At 46.0% G+C, this 18,070-nt stretch overlaps 1 protein-coding gene across 1 annotated transcript in view; it reads left to right on the top strand.

Moving 5' to 3' along the window:
* LOC126272079 (insulin receptor) overlaps window positions 1–18,070 on the top strand; it is a 595,694-nt gene that overhangs the window by 320,797 nt on the left and 256,827 nt on the right. The window contains exon 2 of the mRNA XM_049974641.1: window positions 7,097–7,383. Within this exon, the coding sequence (XP_049830598.1) occupies window positions 7,097–7,383 (287 nt within the window). The remainder of the gene's footprint in view (window positions 1–7,096; window positions 7,384–18,070) is intronic.

Here is an 18,070-nt window from a genome sequence, read left to right as displayed (position 1 = left end):
CTGAAGATGACCACAGTATTTGTCGAAACCGGTCACCGTAATAAATAAATTGCGATCAGGATTGTTTTGAATAGTAAAAATTTCCATTATACTCACGTGTTGATCGGATCTGCTGCTGAAAAACTGAGTAGCACGCTTGAAATTGCATCGATGTCTTCCTTGACTCTAATCTGGTTGGGTTCTCAAACACGTGATCTCTAGTATGTCGTTCTCTGGTGAAGGTGCAATGGGATCACTGGGCCATGTAAACAGTGGTTTTTTTAGAATATTGGAGAACGTAAGTCTCCTTCGTGGAGTGCTGAGTTACGTACAAGGAAGATGAAAATGACTACTGGTAATAAAATTTCCAGTCTAGAGTCAGAATAGTAGGTTGGTTGACACGGGGGACAGCACCAAACAGCTAGGATGTTGGTCCCATCGGATTAGGGAAGGATGGGGAAGGAAGTCGGCCGCGCCCTTTGAAAGGAATCATCCCGGCATTTGCCGGAAGCGAAATCACGGGAAACCTAATCAGGATGGCCGGACGCGGGTTTGAACCGTCGTCCTCCCAAATGCGAGTCCGATGTGCTAACCACTCGGTCGCTTTGAATGTTCAGAGGTTGAAGTCTCTGTCCGAAGCTCGATATGGATTAGGAGTCAAAACTGCACAACTGTCCGACGATGAGTCCTTAGTGAGACTGTGATCGGCTGCGGATGCTGCTTGCGCCTTGGCTAGGCCTAGAAGGAGTAACTGGTTGGAAAGCTGAAGTTGCACTGCGGATGCGTGGTTGACGGCCGGCCTCAATACTGTCTCGGCGCACGGATACTGCGCGAGCTGCTGGCGGGCATGTGACGCATCTTAAGCCTTCGGCACACGGCCCGTGCACCCGAGCGTTGAGCGTCGCGAGTTTCTGACGTCATAGCGTAGAATAGCACGTTCGGGAGCCTTTCCGAACGTGCAGAGCAATATCTCGCATGTCTGAAATTCTGGGCGTGCGTCTGAGCGTTGACCAATCAGATGGCACAACGCCACCTACGTCACATGCACGCCATCTCCCTTCAGCATAGAGTTGTGAGGCGCCATATTGGCATTCATTTCAAGCCTTTCCGTAAATATGCCGTTTCTGAGCACCCGAAAATTGAGACTCACTCGAAAACACGTAGTTAACTGTGTGATTCGTTGCACGTGAAACGTCATATTTGTGGCCAAAGAATTATTGTAATTTGCGTATTGTGAAACTATGAAATTTGAAGGCAACCACACACTGAGGATCCACCGAAAACGCATTGTTCTTTGTACAATTTGTTATAATTAAATTTCAGTTAGTAACATAGCTACGATTAAATATTTCAGCAAGTTGCAAAATGCTAATATTGAGTGCAATGTATGTGTTGTCGGGTCAGCGTATTTGCCGACACGGTAGCTCAGCGTGTTCGGTCAGAGGGTTAGCTGCTCTCTGTAATAAAAAAAAAAACTGAGTTAATCGATCAACAACGGACTCAAACGGATGTTTTACGACGGCCGCCCCGAGCAGATGCAACGAATGAAACCGAACAAAATGAGATAAAAAAAAGCGTATTGAGTAGCATAACTGATTCCTGCACAAGCTTAGTAAGATGATGGTGGTTCGCCTCTGCCCCCGTCCAAAAATTTTTTCCCTAACATTCGCGCTTTTAATTGGTTGTGATGCTTTATTATTAGTTTAATGTAAGTATATACTATAATATTTGATGTTATTTAAATGCAAGTTCAGCTTTTTTTGAGCAGTGAGTTTGTTCGACTGGCTTAATCTACAGGACAGCCTGCGCTACTTGTATAAAGATATTTTTCTCCTTTTTCTTTTGCGTTTCATTATTCACATGTTGCAAAGATTCTGCTACTAGGTAGGAACAGTGATCAAGTAAGGATGACCTTGGGATTTTACTATAATGTGGGAATGATGAAATAATGTTTATCTTATGTGGAGAACTATTGCAAATTTGTATCGCACTGTTTTGCAATGGAACGTTTGATAGCCTGTGCGCTCATTAATTGGGAGTGGAACTGTCCTTTTGTCCTTTTCTTCTTAAAACACGGATATTGAAGTTTTTATTTGTGTGTATTACATATAGAACAACGTGACTAGCATATGGGCAATGGAGGAAATGTGCGCTTTAATAGAGCTAGAGTGGGAATTTTACGTGCGCCAGTTTAGCAAACAGTGTGATTTACGAACTAGAAACATACCGCAACTGCCGCTGGAGTGCGTTGTGATCGCGTGTACCACATTAGGGCCCACGTACCGTGTGCACAAGTGGCATCGTTTGTGAACGTTCACCAGCACGTTGAACTCAGCACGTTCAACGTTCACGTTCGACAGCACGTCCGTGTGCCGACAGCTTTAGGAAAGTAGTGCCGCGGTCGTGGAGCGCATTCTGTTATCAGTTACTAGAGACTCGGTGGACAAAAAATCGGTGTGTTGATGTTGTGGTATGTAACACTGACAAACACTCAGGGCCAGTGAAGGTACTTTGCTGTCAGGTGGTATGGCCTTTCTGCGGCAAGGGGTGCCTGCAGCATGGCCACCCACGTGGCGTGTGTGTGTTGCAGGTTGCTGTCGTGTAGGAGGTACACAGCACGACCAGTGCTCAAGAATGGGTCGCACACGTGTTCTGTACGCGGACGAGCTGCACATTCATAGAGGTCCCCCAATAAACTGATGTCGACCATCCGCCTTCCCTAAGTTACGTGCTCGTCACCCTGCATTACGCCACGTTTAAAGCATGCTGCCACTCGACATACCAAACAAATTTTGTCCGTGTCACCTTGTATCCTTCTACAGTCACTGAATGACCACACCGTCACATACATTTCACAGTGACCAGAAAACAGTCGCACATTGGTGCACTTCTCATGAACGAATGTGAACTATGTTTTTTCTGCACTATAGAAGTTTTCTGACTCTTACGTTGTGTGTTAGATGTAACTCATAATAGATAATCACAATGGCTGTAATGTAAAATACATTCATGCTCATAAATTAAGGATAATACTGGTTCATGGTGAAACAACGCTCTGGTGGGTGGTTTGCGGGTTTAAATCACTCGGAATATGACCATGAGGTGCAATTGACCTGCGGTCGTCGCACGGTGGCGCTGGTAGCAGTCCACATACGCAGAGGTGTGTTGGTGCATGTCAGAGTACGGTGGAGCGAGTAAGTGTGCAGACGTTTCCAGACGTGCTAGTGGTGATTGTGTGTTGAAAATGGCTCAAAGAACACACATTAATGACGTTATGGGGGGTAGAATACTAGGGCGACTGGAGGCTGGTGGAACACAGCAGGTCGTAGCACGGGCCGTCCGTGTGCCACAAAGTGTGATCTCACGATTATAGCAACGATTCCAGCAAATAGGAAACGTGTCCAGGCGCTACAGTACGGGACGTCCACAGTGCACAACACCACAAGAGGGTCGATATCTCACCATCAGACCCAGCAGACGGCCACGGAGTACTGCAGGTGGCCAAGCTCGGGACGTTACCGCAGCCACCGGAACAGTTGTCTCCACACACAGTCTACAGACAACTGAGCAGTCGTGGTTTATTCGCCCAGAGACCTGCAAGGTGCATTTCACTGACGACCCCTGGTCACAGGAGAGCCCGTAAAGCCTGGTGTCAAGAACACAGTACATGGTCATTGGATCAGTGATCCCAGGTTATGTTTAGGTGTAGCCTAAAGAGTGATTCTCGCTGAGTTTTCATCTGGCGTGAACCAACCTCTTAATGTTCTTGAAAGGGACCTGTATGGAGTTCGTGGTTTGATGGTGTGGGGTGGGATTATGATTGGTGCACGTAAACCCCTGCATGTCTTTGACAGATGGACTGTAACAGGTCAGGTGTATCAGGATGTCATTTTGCATCAGTATGTCCGTCTCTTCAGGGGTGCAATGGGTCCCACATTCCCCCTAATGGATGGTAGCGCACAGCCCCACCGAGATGCCACTGCGGAGGAGTACCTTGAAACAGAAGATATCAGGCGAATGCAGTGGCCTGCCTATTCGGTCGACGTATCGCTGCACGTCTTCAAAACCCTACGACACTTTCCGACAGGCACTGGTGCAAGAATGGGAGGCTATACCCCAGCAGCTGCTCCACCAGCTGATCGAGAGTATACCAACCCGTTGTACGTGTGCATGGTAATCATATCCCATATTGGTGTCGGGGTATACGCGCAGGAAACAGTGGCGTTTTTTAGCACATGTGTTTCGGGATGGTTTTCTCGACTTATCACCAATACGATGGACTTACAGATCTGTGTCGTGTGTGTTCCCTATGTGCCTATGCTGTTAGCGCGAGCTTTATGTAGTGCCTATTTCTGTGGCGCCCCCTTCTGCAATTATCCTTAATTTATGAGGATGAGTGTATGTCGAATGCACGGTTGGATGTAAGAACATTGTGATAGACGTAATCTTGCCATGTTAAATAAATCACTAAACAAAACTATCGAGAGACAGGGTTATTCATAAATACCACCGGGGCTCCAGGAGATAATTACGTGAAACCTACGTGGTGTACAGAAAATAGACACGCAGCAGTGAGTACAGCATCTCCTTCAAGTTTTTAACTTAAATTGCACATGATCAGGATGGACCCCGTATGTGAATAAGTGTGTGCCATTCATTTTGCAGTCGCTGCTGCTGCCTGGGAACGCACACCGAAAGCAGCGTACTTTGGACATCTGGTCATCTAGTTGCCTACTTGGAGGCGCGAACTAATTCGTCGCGATAACACTGATGACAACAATACGGCAAGTGTCGTAACACGACTTTCCAGAAACTTCACTCAGGGGAAGAGGGGTCAAAAAAAGCGAACATGTGTCTCAGATTATTCGCAGATACTCGGCCGTCAATGAAAAAACGACGGTTCAAGTTTTTGGAGGCTTTTCCAGATACGTTACGTGCCTTTTATCTCGCGGTATCCTCAGAAGAAATGGTGGCACAGTGATTAGCGTCGCGGTTTCTTAATTTTTCGCCCCTTGTTCGAAACCTGATTGTTACTTTTATTACTCTTTCTCATTTGTCGTACCCATGACTCAAGAAGATTACTACACGAGTGTTTTCCAGTGTACATAGCGATAACGTAGTTCTCATTCGTCTGCTAATTGTATGTCAGGTGCATGAATATGAGAAAATGATTTGAAATTGTTTTCGGTGAAATTCCAGTAGTGTGTCTTAATTAATTAATAATTACAAGCGCCGCTTTTCGGAAAAGTGATTCGTTATACATGGTACGCTTCGAAATTATTTCAAAGGCGCGAAATCTTCGCCATTGTGTAAGACGTTTCTTTCCGGGGTGAGATTCGTGCGAAGAAATGTCACTGTGGCAAAGCTGCCTTTGCACGATGCTCGTAATATTCGGAATATCTGTGTTTCGAATGTTTTTACTATCGGTGTCATCCAATCGCATGCTCCAAATCTTACTGAAAAATAAAAGTATGAATAAAATACATGAGTTGATATGGGAATGGAGTATGAGAATTTAAGAAGACTGTAACCCCTGGAGACACCATACAGACATATACACTTCTGGAAATGGAAAAAAGAACACATTGACACCGGTGTCTCAGACCCACCATACTTGCTCCGGACACTGCGAGAGGGCTGTACAAGCAATGATCACACGCACGGCACAGCGGACACACCAGGAACCGCGGTGTTGGCCTTCGAATGGCGCTAGCTGCGCAGCATTTGTGCATCACCGCCGTCAGTGTCAGCCAGTTTGCCGTGGCATACGGAGCTTCATCGCAGTCTTTAACACTGGTAGCATGCCGCGACAGCGTGGACGTGAACCGTATGTGCAGCTGAGGGACTTTGAGCGAGGGCGTATAGTGGGCATGCGGGAGGCCGGGTGGACGTACCGCCGAATTGCTCAACACGTGGGGCGTGAGGTCTCCACAGTATATCGATGTTGTCGCCAGTGGTCGGCGGAAGGTGCACGTGCCCGTCGACCTGGGACCGGACCGCAGCGACGCACGGATGCACGCCAAGACCGTAGGATCCTACGCAGTGCCGTAGGGGACCGCACCGCCACTTCCCAGCAAATTAGGGACACTGTTGCTCATGGGGTATCGATGAGGACCATTCGCAACCGTCTCCATGAAGCTGGGCTACGGTCCCGCACACCGTTAGGCCGTCTTCCGCTCACGCCCCAACATCGTGCAGCCCGCCTCCAGTGGTGTCGTGACAGGCGTGAATGGAGGGACGAATGGAGACGTGTCGTCTTCAGCGATGAGAGTCGCTTCTACCTTGGTGCCAGTGATGGTCGTATGCGTGTTTGGGGCCGTGCAGGTGAGCGCCACAATCAGGACTGCATACGACCGAGGCACACAGGGCCAACACCCGGCATCATGGTGTGGGTAGCGATCGCCTACACTGGCCGTACACCTCTGGTGATCGTCGAGGGGACACTGAATAGTGCACGATACATCCAAACCGTCATCGAACCCATCGTACTACCATTCCTAGACCGGCAAGGGAACTTGCACGTCCGCATGTATCCCGTGCCACCCAACGTGCTCTAGAAGGTGTAAGTCAACTACCCTGGCCAGCAAGATCTCCGGATCGGTCCCCCATTGAGCATGTTTGGGACTGGATGAAGCGTCGTCTCACGCGGTCTGCACGTCCAGCACGAACGCTGGTCCAACTGAGGCGCCAGGTGGAAATGGCATGGCAAGCCGTTCCACAGGACTACATCCGGCATCTCTACGATCGTCTCCATGGGAGAATAGCAGCCTGCATTGCTGCGAAAGGTGGATACACACTATACTAGTGCCGACATTGTGCATGCTCTGTTGCCTGTGTCTATGTGCCTGTGGTTCTGTCAGTGTGATCACGTGATGTATCTGACCCCAGGAATGTGTCAATAAAGTTTCCCCTTTCTGGGACAATGAATTCACGGTGTTCTTATTTCAATTTCCAGGTGTGTATTTCAAAATCTGGAACTATGCCACGGCGCGCATTACGAATCGAAACTATTGGTCTGTCCACTGATGTGTGTCATTTTTGTGAATGTGTTGCACTTTCAGGACACTGGTTCTGAAGCCCCGGATCTGGTTGCGAAGAATCCTGTGCCGTGTTGCAGTGTGCCAGTCGGTGGACGTGCGCAACTCGGTGGAGGGCCTGGAGCGGCTGCGCGGCTGCGCCGTGGTGGAGGGCTTCGTGCAGATCGTGCTGATCGACGGCGCCGACGAGGAGAGCTGGGAGGGCGTGTCGTTCCCCGAGCTGCGCGAGATCACCGACTACCTGCTGCTGTACCGCGTCGACGGGCTGCGCTCGCTCGCCGCGCTCTTCCCCAACCTGGCCGTCATCCGCGGCAACAACCTCTTCCTCAACTACGCGCTCGTCGCCTTCGAGATGATGCACCTGCACGTGAGTCCGCTCCGCTCTCTAGCGCCTCGCACTCACTGCTTCCACGCTACGACAGCTCTACTCTGCTTCTTCTTTTTTGAGTCGGCAGTCTTCTGACTGGGTTGATGCGGCCCGCCACGGATACCTCTCCTGTGACCCTATCTTTACTTCAAAGTAGCACTTGCAACCTACGTCCTCAATTATTTGCTGTATGTATTCCAATCTCTGTCTTCCTCTACCATTCTTACCCTCTACAGCTCCCTCTAGTAACATGGAAGTCAGTCCCTGATAACAGATATGGAAAAACAAGCCGACCTCGGGTTTGGATTCCGTAGAAATGTTGGAACACGTGACCCTACAACTTATCTTAGAAGAAAGATTAAGGAAAGGAAATCCTACGTTTCTAGCATTTGTAGACTTAGAGAAAGTTTCTGATAATGTTGACTGGAATACCCTCTTTCAAATTCTGAAGGTGGCAGGGGTAAAATACAGGGAGCGAAAGGCTATTTACAATTTCTACAGAAAGCAGATGGCAGTTATAAGAGTCGAGGGGTATGAAAAGGAAGCAGTGGTTGGGAAGGGAGTGAGACAGGGTTGTAGCCTCTCCCCGATGTTATTCAATCTGTACACTGAGCAAACAGTAAAGGAAACAAAAGAAAAATTCGGAGTAGGAATTAAAAATTAAAAACTTTGATGTTTGCCGATGACATTGTCAGAGACAGCAAAGGACCTGGAAGAAAAAAATGGTTCAAATGGCTCTGAGCACTACGGGACTTAACATCTATGGTCATCAGCCCCCTTGAACTTAGAACTACTTAAACCTAACTAACCTAAGGACATCACACAACACCCAGTCATCACTAGGCAGAGAAAGTCCGTGACCCCGCCGGGAATCGAACCCGGGAACCCGGCGTGGGAAGCGAGAACGCTACCGCACGTCCACGAGGTGCGGACGGACCTGGAAGAGCTGCTCAACGGAATAGACAGTGTCTTGAAAGGAGGATATAAGATGAAGATCAACAAAAGCAAAACGAGGATAATGGAATGTAGTCGAATGAAATCGAGTGACGCTTAAAGTAGTAAAGGAGTTTTGCTATTTGGGGAGCAACATAATTTATGATGGTCGAAGTAGAGAAGATATAAAATGTAGACTGGCAATGGCAAGAAAAGCGTTTCTGAAGAAGAGAAATTTGTTAACATCGAGTATAGATTTAAATGTCAGGAAGTCGCTTCTGAAAGTATTTGTATCGAGTTTAGCCACGTATGGAAGTGAAACATGGACGATAAATAGTTTGGATAAGAAGAGAATAGAATTTTTCGAAATGTGGTGCTACAGAAGAATGCTGAAGATTAGATGGGTAGATCACACAACTAATGAGGAGGTATTGAATAGAACTGAGGAGAAGAGAAATTTGTGGCACAACTTGACTAGAAGAAGCGATCGGTTGGTAGGACATGTTCTGAGGCATCAAGGGATCACCAAATTAGTATTGGAGGGCAGCGCGGAGGGCAAAAATTGTAGAGGACACCAAGAGATGAATACACTAAGCAGATTCAGAAGGATGTAGGTTGCAGTAGGTACTGGGAGATGAAGGAGCTTGCACAGGACAGAGTAGCATGGAGAGCTGAATCAAACCAGTCTCAGGACTGAAGACCACAACAACATCCCTTCATCCTGTCCCTTCTCCTTCTCTGTCTTTTCCACATATTTCTTTCCTCTCTGATTCTGCACAGAACGTTCTCATCCCTTACGTTATCAGTCCACCTAATTTTCAACATTCGTGTCTACCACCACATCTCAAATGCTTCGATTCTCTTCTGCTCCAGTTTTCCCACAGTCCATGTTTCATTACCATACGATGCTGTGCTGCAAACGTACATCCTCGGGAATTTCTTCTTCTAATTAAGGCCTATCTATCATCCTAATAGACTACTCTTGGCCAGGTATGTCCCTTTTGCCAGTGGTAGTCTTTTTTTGATGACCTACTTGCTCTGACCGTCACTGGTTAATTCGCTGCCTAGGTCTCTCTCTCTCCCTCTCTCTCTCTCTCTCTCTCTCTCTCTCTCTCTCTCTCTCTCTCTCTCCCCCTCACCGTCACCCTCTCTCTTCCCTTCTCTCTCTGACCTTGAACCTAATGTATTGTTAAAGTCATTGGTATGCAGGGAATAACACATGTCTCATGCTGCTGGCTCTCTGAGCTTCAGTGACAGCGTTTTGCATTCTTTCAATCTGCAAATGGGTAGGCAAAGCTTCAGATTCCATACTAGTATCCTAATCGAAAGCCAATAAGCCATAAACTTTCCTTTCGTCTGTTAAAACCGACCGCGAGGAAGAAAAAGGAAACACCAAGTACACTACTGGTCATTAAAATTGCTACACCACGAAGTTGACGTGCTACAGACACGAAATTTAATCGACAGGAAAAACATGCCGTGATATGCAAATGATGAACTTTTCAGAGCATTCACACAAGGTTAGTGCTGGTGGCGCCACCTGTAACGGTCTGACGTGACGAAAGTTTCTAACCGATTTGTCATACACAAAGAGCAGTTGAGCGGCGTTGCCTGGTGAAACGTTGTTGTGATGCCTCGTGTACGGAGGAGAAATGCGTACCATCAAGTTTCCGACTTTGATAAACGTCGAATTGTAGCCTATCGCGATTGCGTTTTATCGTATCGCGACATTGCTGCTCGCGTTGGTCGAGATCCAATAACTGTTAGCAGAATATGGAATCGGTGGGTTCAGGAGGGCAATAAAGAACGCCGTGCTAGATCCCAACGACCTCGTATCACTAGCAGTCGAGATGACAGGCATCTTATCCGCATGGCTGTAACGGATCGTGCAGCCACGTCTCGATCCCTGAGTCAACAGATGGGGACGTTTGCAAGACAACAACCATCTGCACGAACAGTTCGACGACGTTATCAGCAGCATGGACTAGCAGCTCGGAGACCATGGCTGCGGTTACTCTTGACGCTGCATCACAGACAGGAGCGCCTGCAATGGTGTACTCGACGACGATAACCTGGGTGCACGAATGACAGAACGTCATTTTTTCGGATGAATACAGGTTCTGTTTACAGCATCATGATGGTCGCATCCGTGTTTGGCGTCATAGCGGTGAACGCACATTGGAAGCGTGTTTTCGTCATCGCCATACTGGCGTATCACCCGGCGTGATGGTATGGGGTGCCATTGGTCACACGTCTCGGTCACGTCTTGTTCGCATTGACGGCACTTTGAACAGTGGACGTTACGTTTCAGATGTGTTACGACCCGTGGCTCTACCCTTCATTCGATCCCTGTGAAACCCTACATTTCAGCAGGATAATGCACGACCACATGTTGCAGGTCCTTTACAGGCCACTGACATTACTTTCGTTTTGTAGATGCTAATCTTCATACTATAGTCCTTACATTTCTGATCTAGCTCTGAAATATTACTTTGCAAACTTTCAATCGAATCTGCCATCACAACTAAGTCAGTCATCCGCATATGTGAGACTGCTTATTTTGTGTTCACATGTCTTAATCTCACCCAGCTAGTCTATTGTTTTCAACATATGATCCATAAATATTATGAACAACAGTGGATACAGGTTGCAGCCTTGTCTTACCCCTGAAACTACTCTGAACCATGAACTCAATTTACCGTCAACTCTAACAGCTGCCTGACTGTCTATGTAAAGACCTTCAATTGCTTGAAAAGTTTGCCTCCTATTCCATAATCTCGTAGAACAGACAATAACTTCCTCCTAGGAATCCAGTCATATGCCTTTTCTAGATCTATAAAGCATAGATAGAGTTCCCTGTTCCACTCGTAACACTTCTCCATTATTTGCCGTAAGCTAAAGATCTGGTCCTGACAACCTCTAAGAGGCCTAAACCCTCACTGATCTTCGCTGTTGGATAGCTAATTACAGACTTAAACAATAAAGTACTTAAAGCACTTTCCTGATGGTCAGCTACTTTAACGACAAAGCGCTTTGATACTTGTGCAGAATATTTGCCTCAAATGTGGACATTGTTGTCCATGTCCATGATAAGTCGAGTATCTTGCTGTGAGACATGATGAGCTTGCCGTATTATTGTTCATGCTACTCCGTCAAATGTCTTTTATAGGTCTATAAAGACCAACCAAAGATTTTGTGTGTTGTCTCGATACTTTTCCATCACTAATGTTATTACGTAAATTGTATCTGCGGCTCCCTTTTCCTATAGTGAAGCCAAACCAATCGTCTTCATAGAGTCTTTCCCTGATTTTAGGTTATGAGATGTGAGCTTTATGTCCCTGAAGTTTCCATTGTCACATACGTTTTCTTTGCTTTTTGCAGAAAGAGAATAGAACACTGCTTCTCCAAGCATTTGGTATGTTCTCGCTTTTCAGAATACTGTTAAATAGTTTTGCAACTTATATCTCCTGTACATCCGCTAGCGCGTTTCGACTGATATTTGGTCTGGTCCGCTATCTTTTGTTGCTTTTCATTTTGGATCTTTATCGCTTAATCTCTGCTGCGCTGATTTAATTTACAGGTCCAGATCTTATCGGGTCCTTTATCTCCGGATGTGGTGGTAACTCATTCATTAGACAATTATAATATTCCTACTCTATTTCTCACATGTGCTTACAAGCTGTCAGTACTTTATTGGATGTAGAAAAATTTCCGCTACCAGTCACAATAAAAGGCTATTTATTTGTCACATGACTGGTTTCGGATTTGCGCCCATCTTCAGGTGTATATAAATTCATGTACATATTTATATGCTGGAGATCAATAAACATGAAGCATCATTATTATAGTTACACTGTGGTAAGATGTTTTCCACTTAGTTACACACGTATTATCATTTTCACGACCATATTTCAGTTTTATAAAGTTTAGCTGCATATTTCATTATTACGACGTGCACTCGTGAAATACACTGTGTTGACATTCGAATCCCCAGAGCAGCTGACACACTTTGAAGGAGAGGTCCAACCAACTCCATCATGAGTGGCCCACAAGTTGCTTCTCCTTTACAACCAAGAGTAGTGTGCCCAAAGTGGTGGCATTTAAAACAACACATTGGATTTGGGAAATAATATTTATAAACATCTGAAGATGGGCTTTGGCCCGAAACCGGTCGTGTGACAAACAAATAACCTTTTATTGTGACTGGTAGCGGAAATTTTTCTGCACCCTATAAAGGAGCAGTCACGGTGTTCAGCAGCATCCACTAAGGATAAAATTCATTTATTGTCAGTACTTTGCCTATCGTTGATGCACTCCGTAGTTTTAAAGTCTTTAGCAGTGTTACTTCTGTGTTTCATTTTAAATGAATTTATAAAGGCCAATCTCAACTTTCTCTTTAACAGCCGTTCTGTGGGACATTTTCATAACCTCTTTGTAAGATTTCCTGTCTATATCTGAGCGAGTTTCTCGCCACACTTTGAATAAGCGTTATTTTGTGGTAAGGCGTCTTTGGTATGGTTGTTCCACCATTTGGGATACTTATTGATAGGCAGGATAAACAAGGCGAATCAAAAAGTACGATACACTTACAAGTGATGGCCATTTATTAAACCACATACACATAGACAACAGACTATGACAAGATACAATGTGAAATTCACTTTTCCACATAGTTCATAAGAGATCGTAAACATCTGTCGGAAATGGTATCCAACTTTTCTATGCTGGATGCGTAGAAATCACCTCCACATCATTTTTCACCTCCTCCTCGTTTCGGAATCATCATCTTCCGAGTCCCTCTTTCATTGTGGCGAACGCATGATAGTCGGGTGGCGCTAGGCTTGGACTGTACAGAGGATGTTGCCGTACCTCCCACTTAAATCAAGGTTGGACCTTCGGCTTCTTTCGTTGGGTTATGTGTGCACCCGTTCTATCGATGTTCTCTTTGTTTGGGGGGGGGGGGGGGGGGGAGTGAAATGGTGGACCCACGTTTCATTCCCCGGGATGATTCGCCGCAGAAAGCCGCTGCCGTCCACAGAATACCATTCCAAAAATGCCTGTGACCGTTGTGACCATCGGTGAGGAACCGTGCGATCCACTGGCACACATTTTACGATGTCCAATGTGCTGGTGAAGAATGGAGAACACACTGGCATATATGTTAAGCATGCTGGCAATTTCTTTCAGTGCAGTGCGCCGATCGTATCTAGTGATCACATCCATGCGCTCAACATGTGGAACGGTAGTGAGATCCGTGCGCCTGGTGTCAAATTACTTACTCCACTTTACAATAATTGGGTGAGAGATTGCACGCTCACCATATACAGCAGTGATTTAACGATGAATGTCCCTCCAGTTGAGCCGTTTAGCCCATAGGAATCTGATCGTTGCGTACACCTCAGTTGACGCCCCACTCTGCTCACATGTCACGACGGGATACTACGCTACGTGACTGCTGACACTGTTACTGTCGCGTGTTACACATTGGCTGCGGTCACGACACATAGCGTGCTCTCGCGGCGAGCTAGTGTAACTTACCTTTTGATTCGCGCTCGTAGACGTTGCAGCTTCCGTCGGTTCTCTTTTAAAAGAACGAACGTGGCGATAGCGGTGGTAGAAATTAAAATTAGCTGGTACATTTAACCTTAGACGCCAATCTTCTGTTGTCTTGACCGTGGCCAGCATGGGACGGCATGTCTGCTGGCAGGGATTTCTGATTATTAATTAAAGGATTGTAGGAGGCAAAATGGGAATTCTGCAGACCAGAAGCCGGACAGATCTGGTAAAATCTTGCATATATTTCCATAAACGCACACGTGGAAATGGGAGGTGGACTGTTACAACTAAACACACATAGGAATAGAACAAATCGGACACATCTACGTGATTACTCAGCTATTCACAATAAAGTGGCTGGCAGAGGGTTCAATCAACCACCTTCAAGCTGTCTCCCTACCGTTCCCCTCTCGAACGGCGCGCGGGAAAAGAGAAAGAACTCCGTCTTCGGGCCACGAGTGGCCTACCGGGACCATCCGACCGCCGTGTCATCCTCAGAGGAGGATGCCGGTAGAAGGGGCGTGGGGTCAGCACACCACTCTCCCGGTCGTTACGATGGTATTCTTGACCGAAGCCGCTATTGTTCGGTAGAGTAGCTACTCAATTGGCATCACGAGGCTGAGAGCGCCCGGAAAAATGGCAACAGCGCATAGGCCTGGATAGTCACCCATCCAAGTGTCGACCACGCCCGACAGTGCTTAACTTCGGTGATCTCAAGGAAACCGGTGTATCCTCTGCGGCAAGGTCGTTGCCTGGGCGCGGGAAAAATGAGCACTTAAATTTGTCTGTGCGAGCCCTGATTTCTATTATTTTATCTTGCTGATCATTTCTCCCTATGTAGGTGGGTGCAAACAGAATGTTTTCGCAATCGGAGGAGAAAACTGGTGATTGAAATTTCATGAGAAGGTCCCGTCGCAACGAAAAACGCCTTTGTTTTAATGATTGCCACTGCAGTTCACGTATGTCTGTGGAACTATCTCCCCTACTTCGCGATAAAACAAAACGAACTGCCCTTCTTTGTATGATTTCGATGTCATCCGTCAGTCTCACCTGATTCGGATCCCACATCGCAAAGCAATACTCCAGAATAGGGCGGAGAAGCGTGATGTAAGCAGTCTCTTTAGTAGACTTGTTGCACCTTCTAAGTGTTCTGCCAATGAATCGCAATCTTTGGTTAGCTCTATCCACAACATTATGTGATCGTTCCAATTTAGGGAATTTGTAATTGTAGTAATTAAGTATTTAATTGAATTTACAGCCTTAAGATTTGTGTGACTTGTTGCGTTATCGAAATTTAGCGGATTTCTTTTAGTACTCACACATTTCTTTATTCAGGGTCAATTGCCACTTTTCGCACCATTCAGTAATGTATATCATTTTGCAATTCGTTTTGGTCATCTGATGACTTTACAAGTCGGTAAATGGCAGCACCATCTGCAAACAATCTAGGACGGCTACTCAGATTGTCTCCTATGTCGTTAATATAGATCAGAAACAACAGAGGGGGCCGTAACAGTCCCTTGGGGAACGCCGAATATTATTTCTGTTTTACTCGATGACTTTCCGTCTATTACTACGAACTGTGATCTTTCTGACAGAAAATCACGAATCCTGTCGCACAACTGAGGCCATACTCCGTAGGCATACAGTTTGGTTAGAAGACGCTTGTGAAGAACGGTGTCGAAAGCCTTCTGGAAATCTAAAAATATGGAATCAATTTGACATCCCCTGTCGATAGCACGGCGAGTGTACTGAGAGATAAATTCTAATGAGTATTAGCCTCAAGAAAGAATAATCTGAAGCCGAGGCAGGGGCAGTACATAGTACCTTCGCGAAAGCATAGTTAACCGGCCGTTGTGACCGAGCGGTTCTAGGCGCTTCAGTCTGGAACCGAGCTGCTGCTACGGTCGCAGGTTCGAATCCTGCTTCGGGAATGGATGTTTGTGATGTCCTTAGACTAGTTAGGTTTAAGTAGTTCTAAGTCTAGGGGACTGATGATGACCTCAGATGTTAAGTCCCATAGTGCTTAGAGCCATTGGAATCATTTATTGAATCATACATTGTTACAGAGAAGCGGCCTAATACGCGCTGTATCATGCAGCCACAATTACAGTATGTGTTGAAAAATGGTTTCTATATATCTCAACGCATCCGTGTATGTTAAGTCTCACACGTTTGCATCGGCCAGGCTGCATCCGAACAGTGTCAAAGGCAGGGTCAGTGCGCTGCTCCATTGTCTCCTAATCTGGAATGGGCTGTGCATACACGATATTTTTGAGATGTCCCCGTAACCAGAAATCGCACCGGTTGAGATTCGGTGAACGAGCAGACCGTGGAACTGGAACCCCTCGTCCGATCCATCGACCAGGGAAGACACGATTGAGATGCATCCGGACGTAATCGGGGAAGTGGGCTGGAGCGGCATCACGTTGTTTTTGTTGTTGTGGTCTTCAGTCCTGAGACTGGTTTGATGCAGCTCTCCATGCCACTCTATCCTGTGCAAGCTTCTTCATCTCCCAGTACCTACTGCAACCTACATCCTTCTGAATCTGCTTAGTGTATTCATCTCTTGGTTTCCCTCTACGATTTTTACTCTCCACGCTGCCTTCCAATACTAAATTGGTGATCCCTTGATGCCTCAGAACATGTCCTACCAACCGATCCCTTCTTCTAGTCAAGTTGTGCCACAAACTTCTCTTCTCCCCAATCCTATTCAATACTTCCTCATTAGTTATGTGATCTACCCATCTAATCTTCAGCATTCTTCTGTAGCACCACATTTCGAAAGCTTCTATTCTCATCTTGTCAAAACTAGTTATCGTCCATGTTTCACTTCCATACATGGCTACACTCCAAACAAATATTTTCAGAAATGACTTCCTGACACTTAAATCTATATTCGATGTCAACAAATTTCTCTTCTTCAGAAACGCTTTCCTTGCCATTGCCAGTCTACATTTTATATCCTCTCTACTTCGACCATCATCAGTTATTTTACTTCCTAAATAGCAAAACTCCTTTACTACTTGAAGTGTCTCATTTCCTAATCTAATTCCCTCAGCATCACCCGACTTAATTCGACTACATTCCATTATCCTCGTTTTGCTTTTGTTGATGTTCATCTTATATACTCCTCTCAAGACACTGTCTATTCCATTCAACTGCTCTTCCAAGTCCTTTGCTGTCTCTGACAGAATTACAATGTCATCGACGAACCTCGAAGTTTTTATTTCTTCTCCGTGGATTTTAATACCTACTCCGAATTTTGTTTTCTTTACTGCTTGCTCAATATACAGATTGAATAACATCGGGGAGAGGCTACAACCCTGTCTTACTCCCTTCCCAATCACTGCTTCCCTTCATTGCCCCTCGACTCTTATAATTGCCATCTGGTTTCTGTACAAATTGTAAATAGCCTTTCGCTACCTGTATTTGACCCCTGCCACCTTCAGAATTTGAAAGAGAGTATTCCAGTCAACATTGTCAAAAGCTTTCTCTAAGTCTACAAATGCTAGAAACGTGGGTTTGCCTTTCCTTAATCTTTCTTCTAAGATAAGTCGTAAGGTCAGTATTGCGTCACGTGTTCCAACATTTCTGCGGAATCCAAACTGATCTTTCCCGAGGTCGGCTTCTACTAGTTTTTCCATTCGTCTGTAAAGAATTCGTGTTAGTATTTTGCAGTTATGGCTTATTAAACTGATTGTTCGGTAATTTTCGCATTCAAGAACTGCTTTCTTTGGGATTGGAATTATTATATTCTTCTTGAAGTCTGTGGGTATGTCGCCTGTTTCAACAGCCTCATAACCCTTCCAATCATCAATGGCACTTCTTCCAGTAGGGGAGGCAAAGTAACCCGCTAGAAGCACCGATAGTTTCGACTTACGCGACGTGGAAGGAAGACCGGTCCCAAAATACGGCCGCCGATTATCCCGGTCCACACATTCCGGCTGCACCGATGCTGATTACCCGCTGTTGCCATACCACGGGGGTTCTGCATATTATCCCACAGATGACTGTTATGAAAGTTCAAGGTACCACTCCGTGTAAAGGTGGCCTCATCCGTGAATACGAAGGATGACATAGGTCCCAGAATCGTGGTTGCGAGGTGAAGGAATCAGTGACAAAATTACTCGCGATGTGGAAAGTCACTCGCTAGTAAGTCCTGCACACGCTGTAGGTGATAAGGGTAGTAACAGTT

The sequence above is a fragment of the Schistocerca gregaria genome, chromosome 5, assembly GCF_023897955.1.
Source record: "Schistocerca gregaria isolate iqSchGreg1 chromosome 5, iqSchGreg1.2, whole genome shotgun sequence".
In the NCBI taxonomy this organism is placed as follows: domain Eukaryota; kingdom Metazoa; phylum Arthropoda; class Insecta; order Orthoptera; family Acrididae; genus Schistocerca; species Schistocerca gregaria.
Note: the sequence above shows the minus strand (reverse complement) of the source record. Positions and strands in the feature narration are given on the sequence as shown.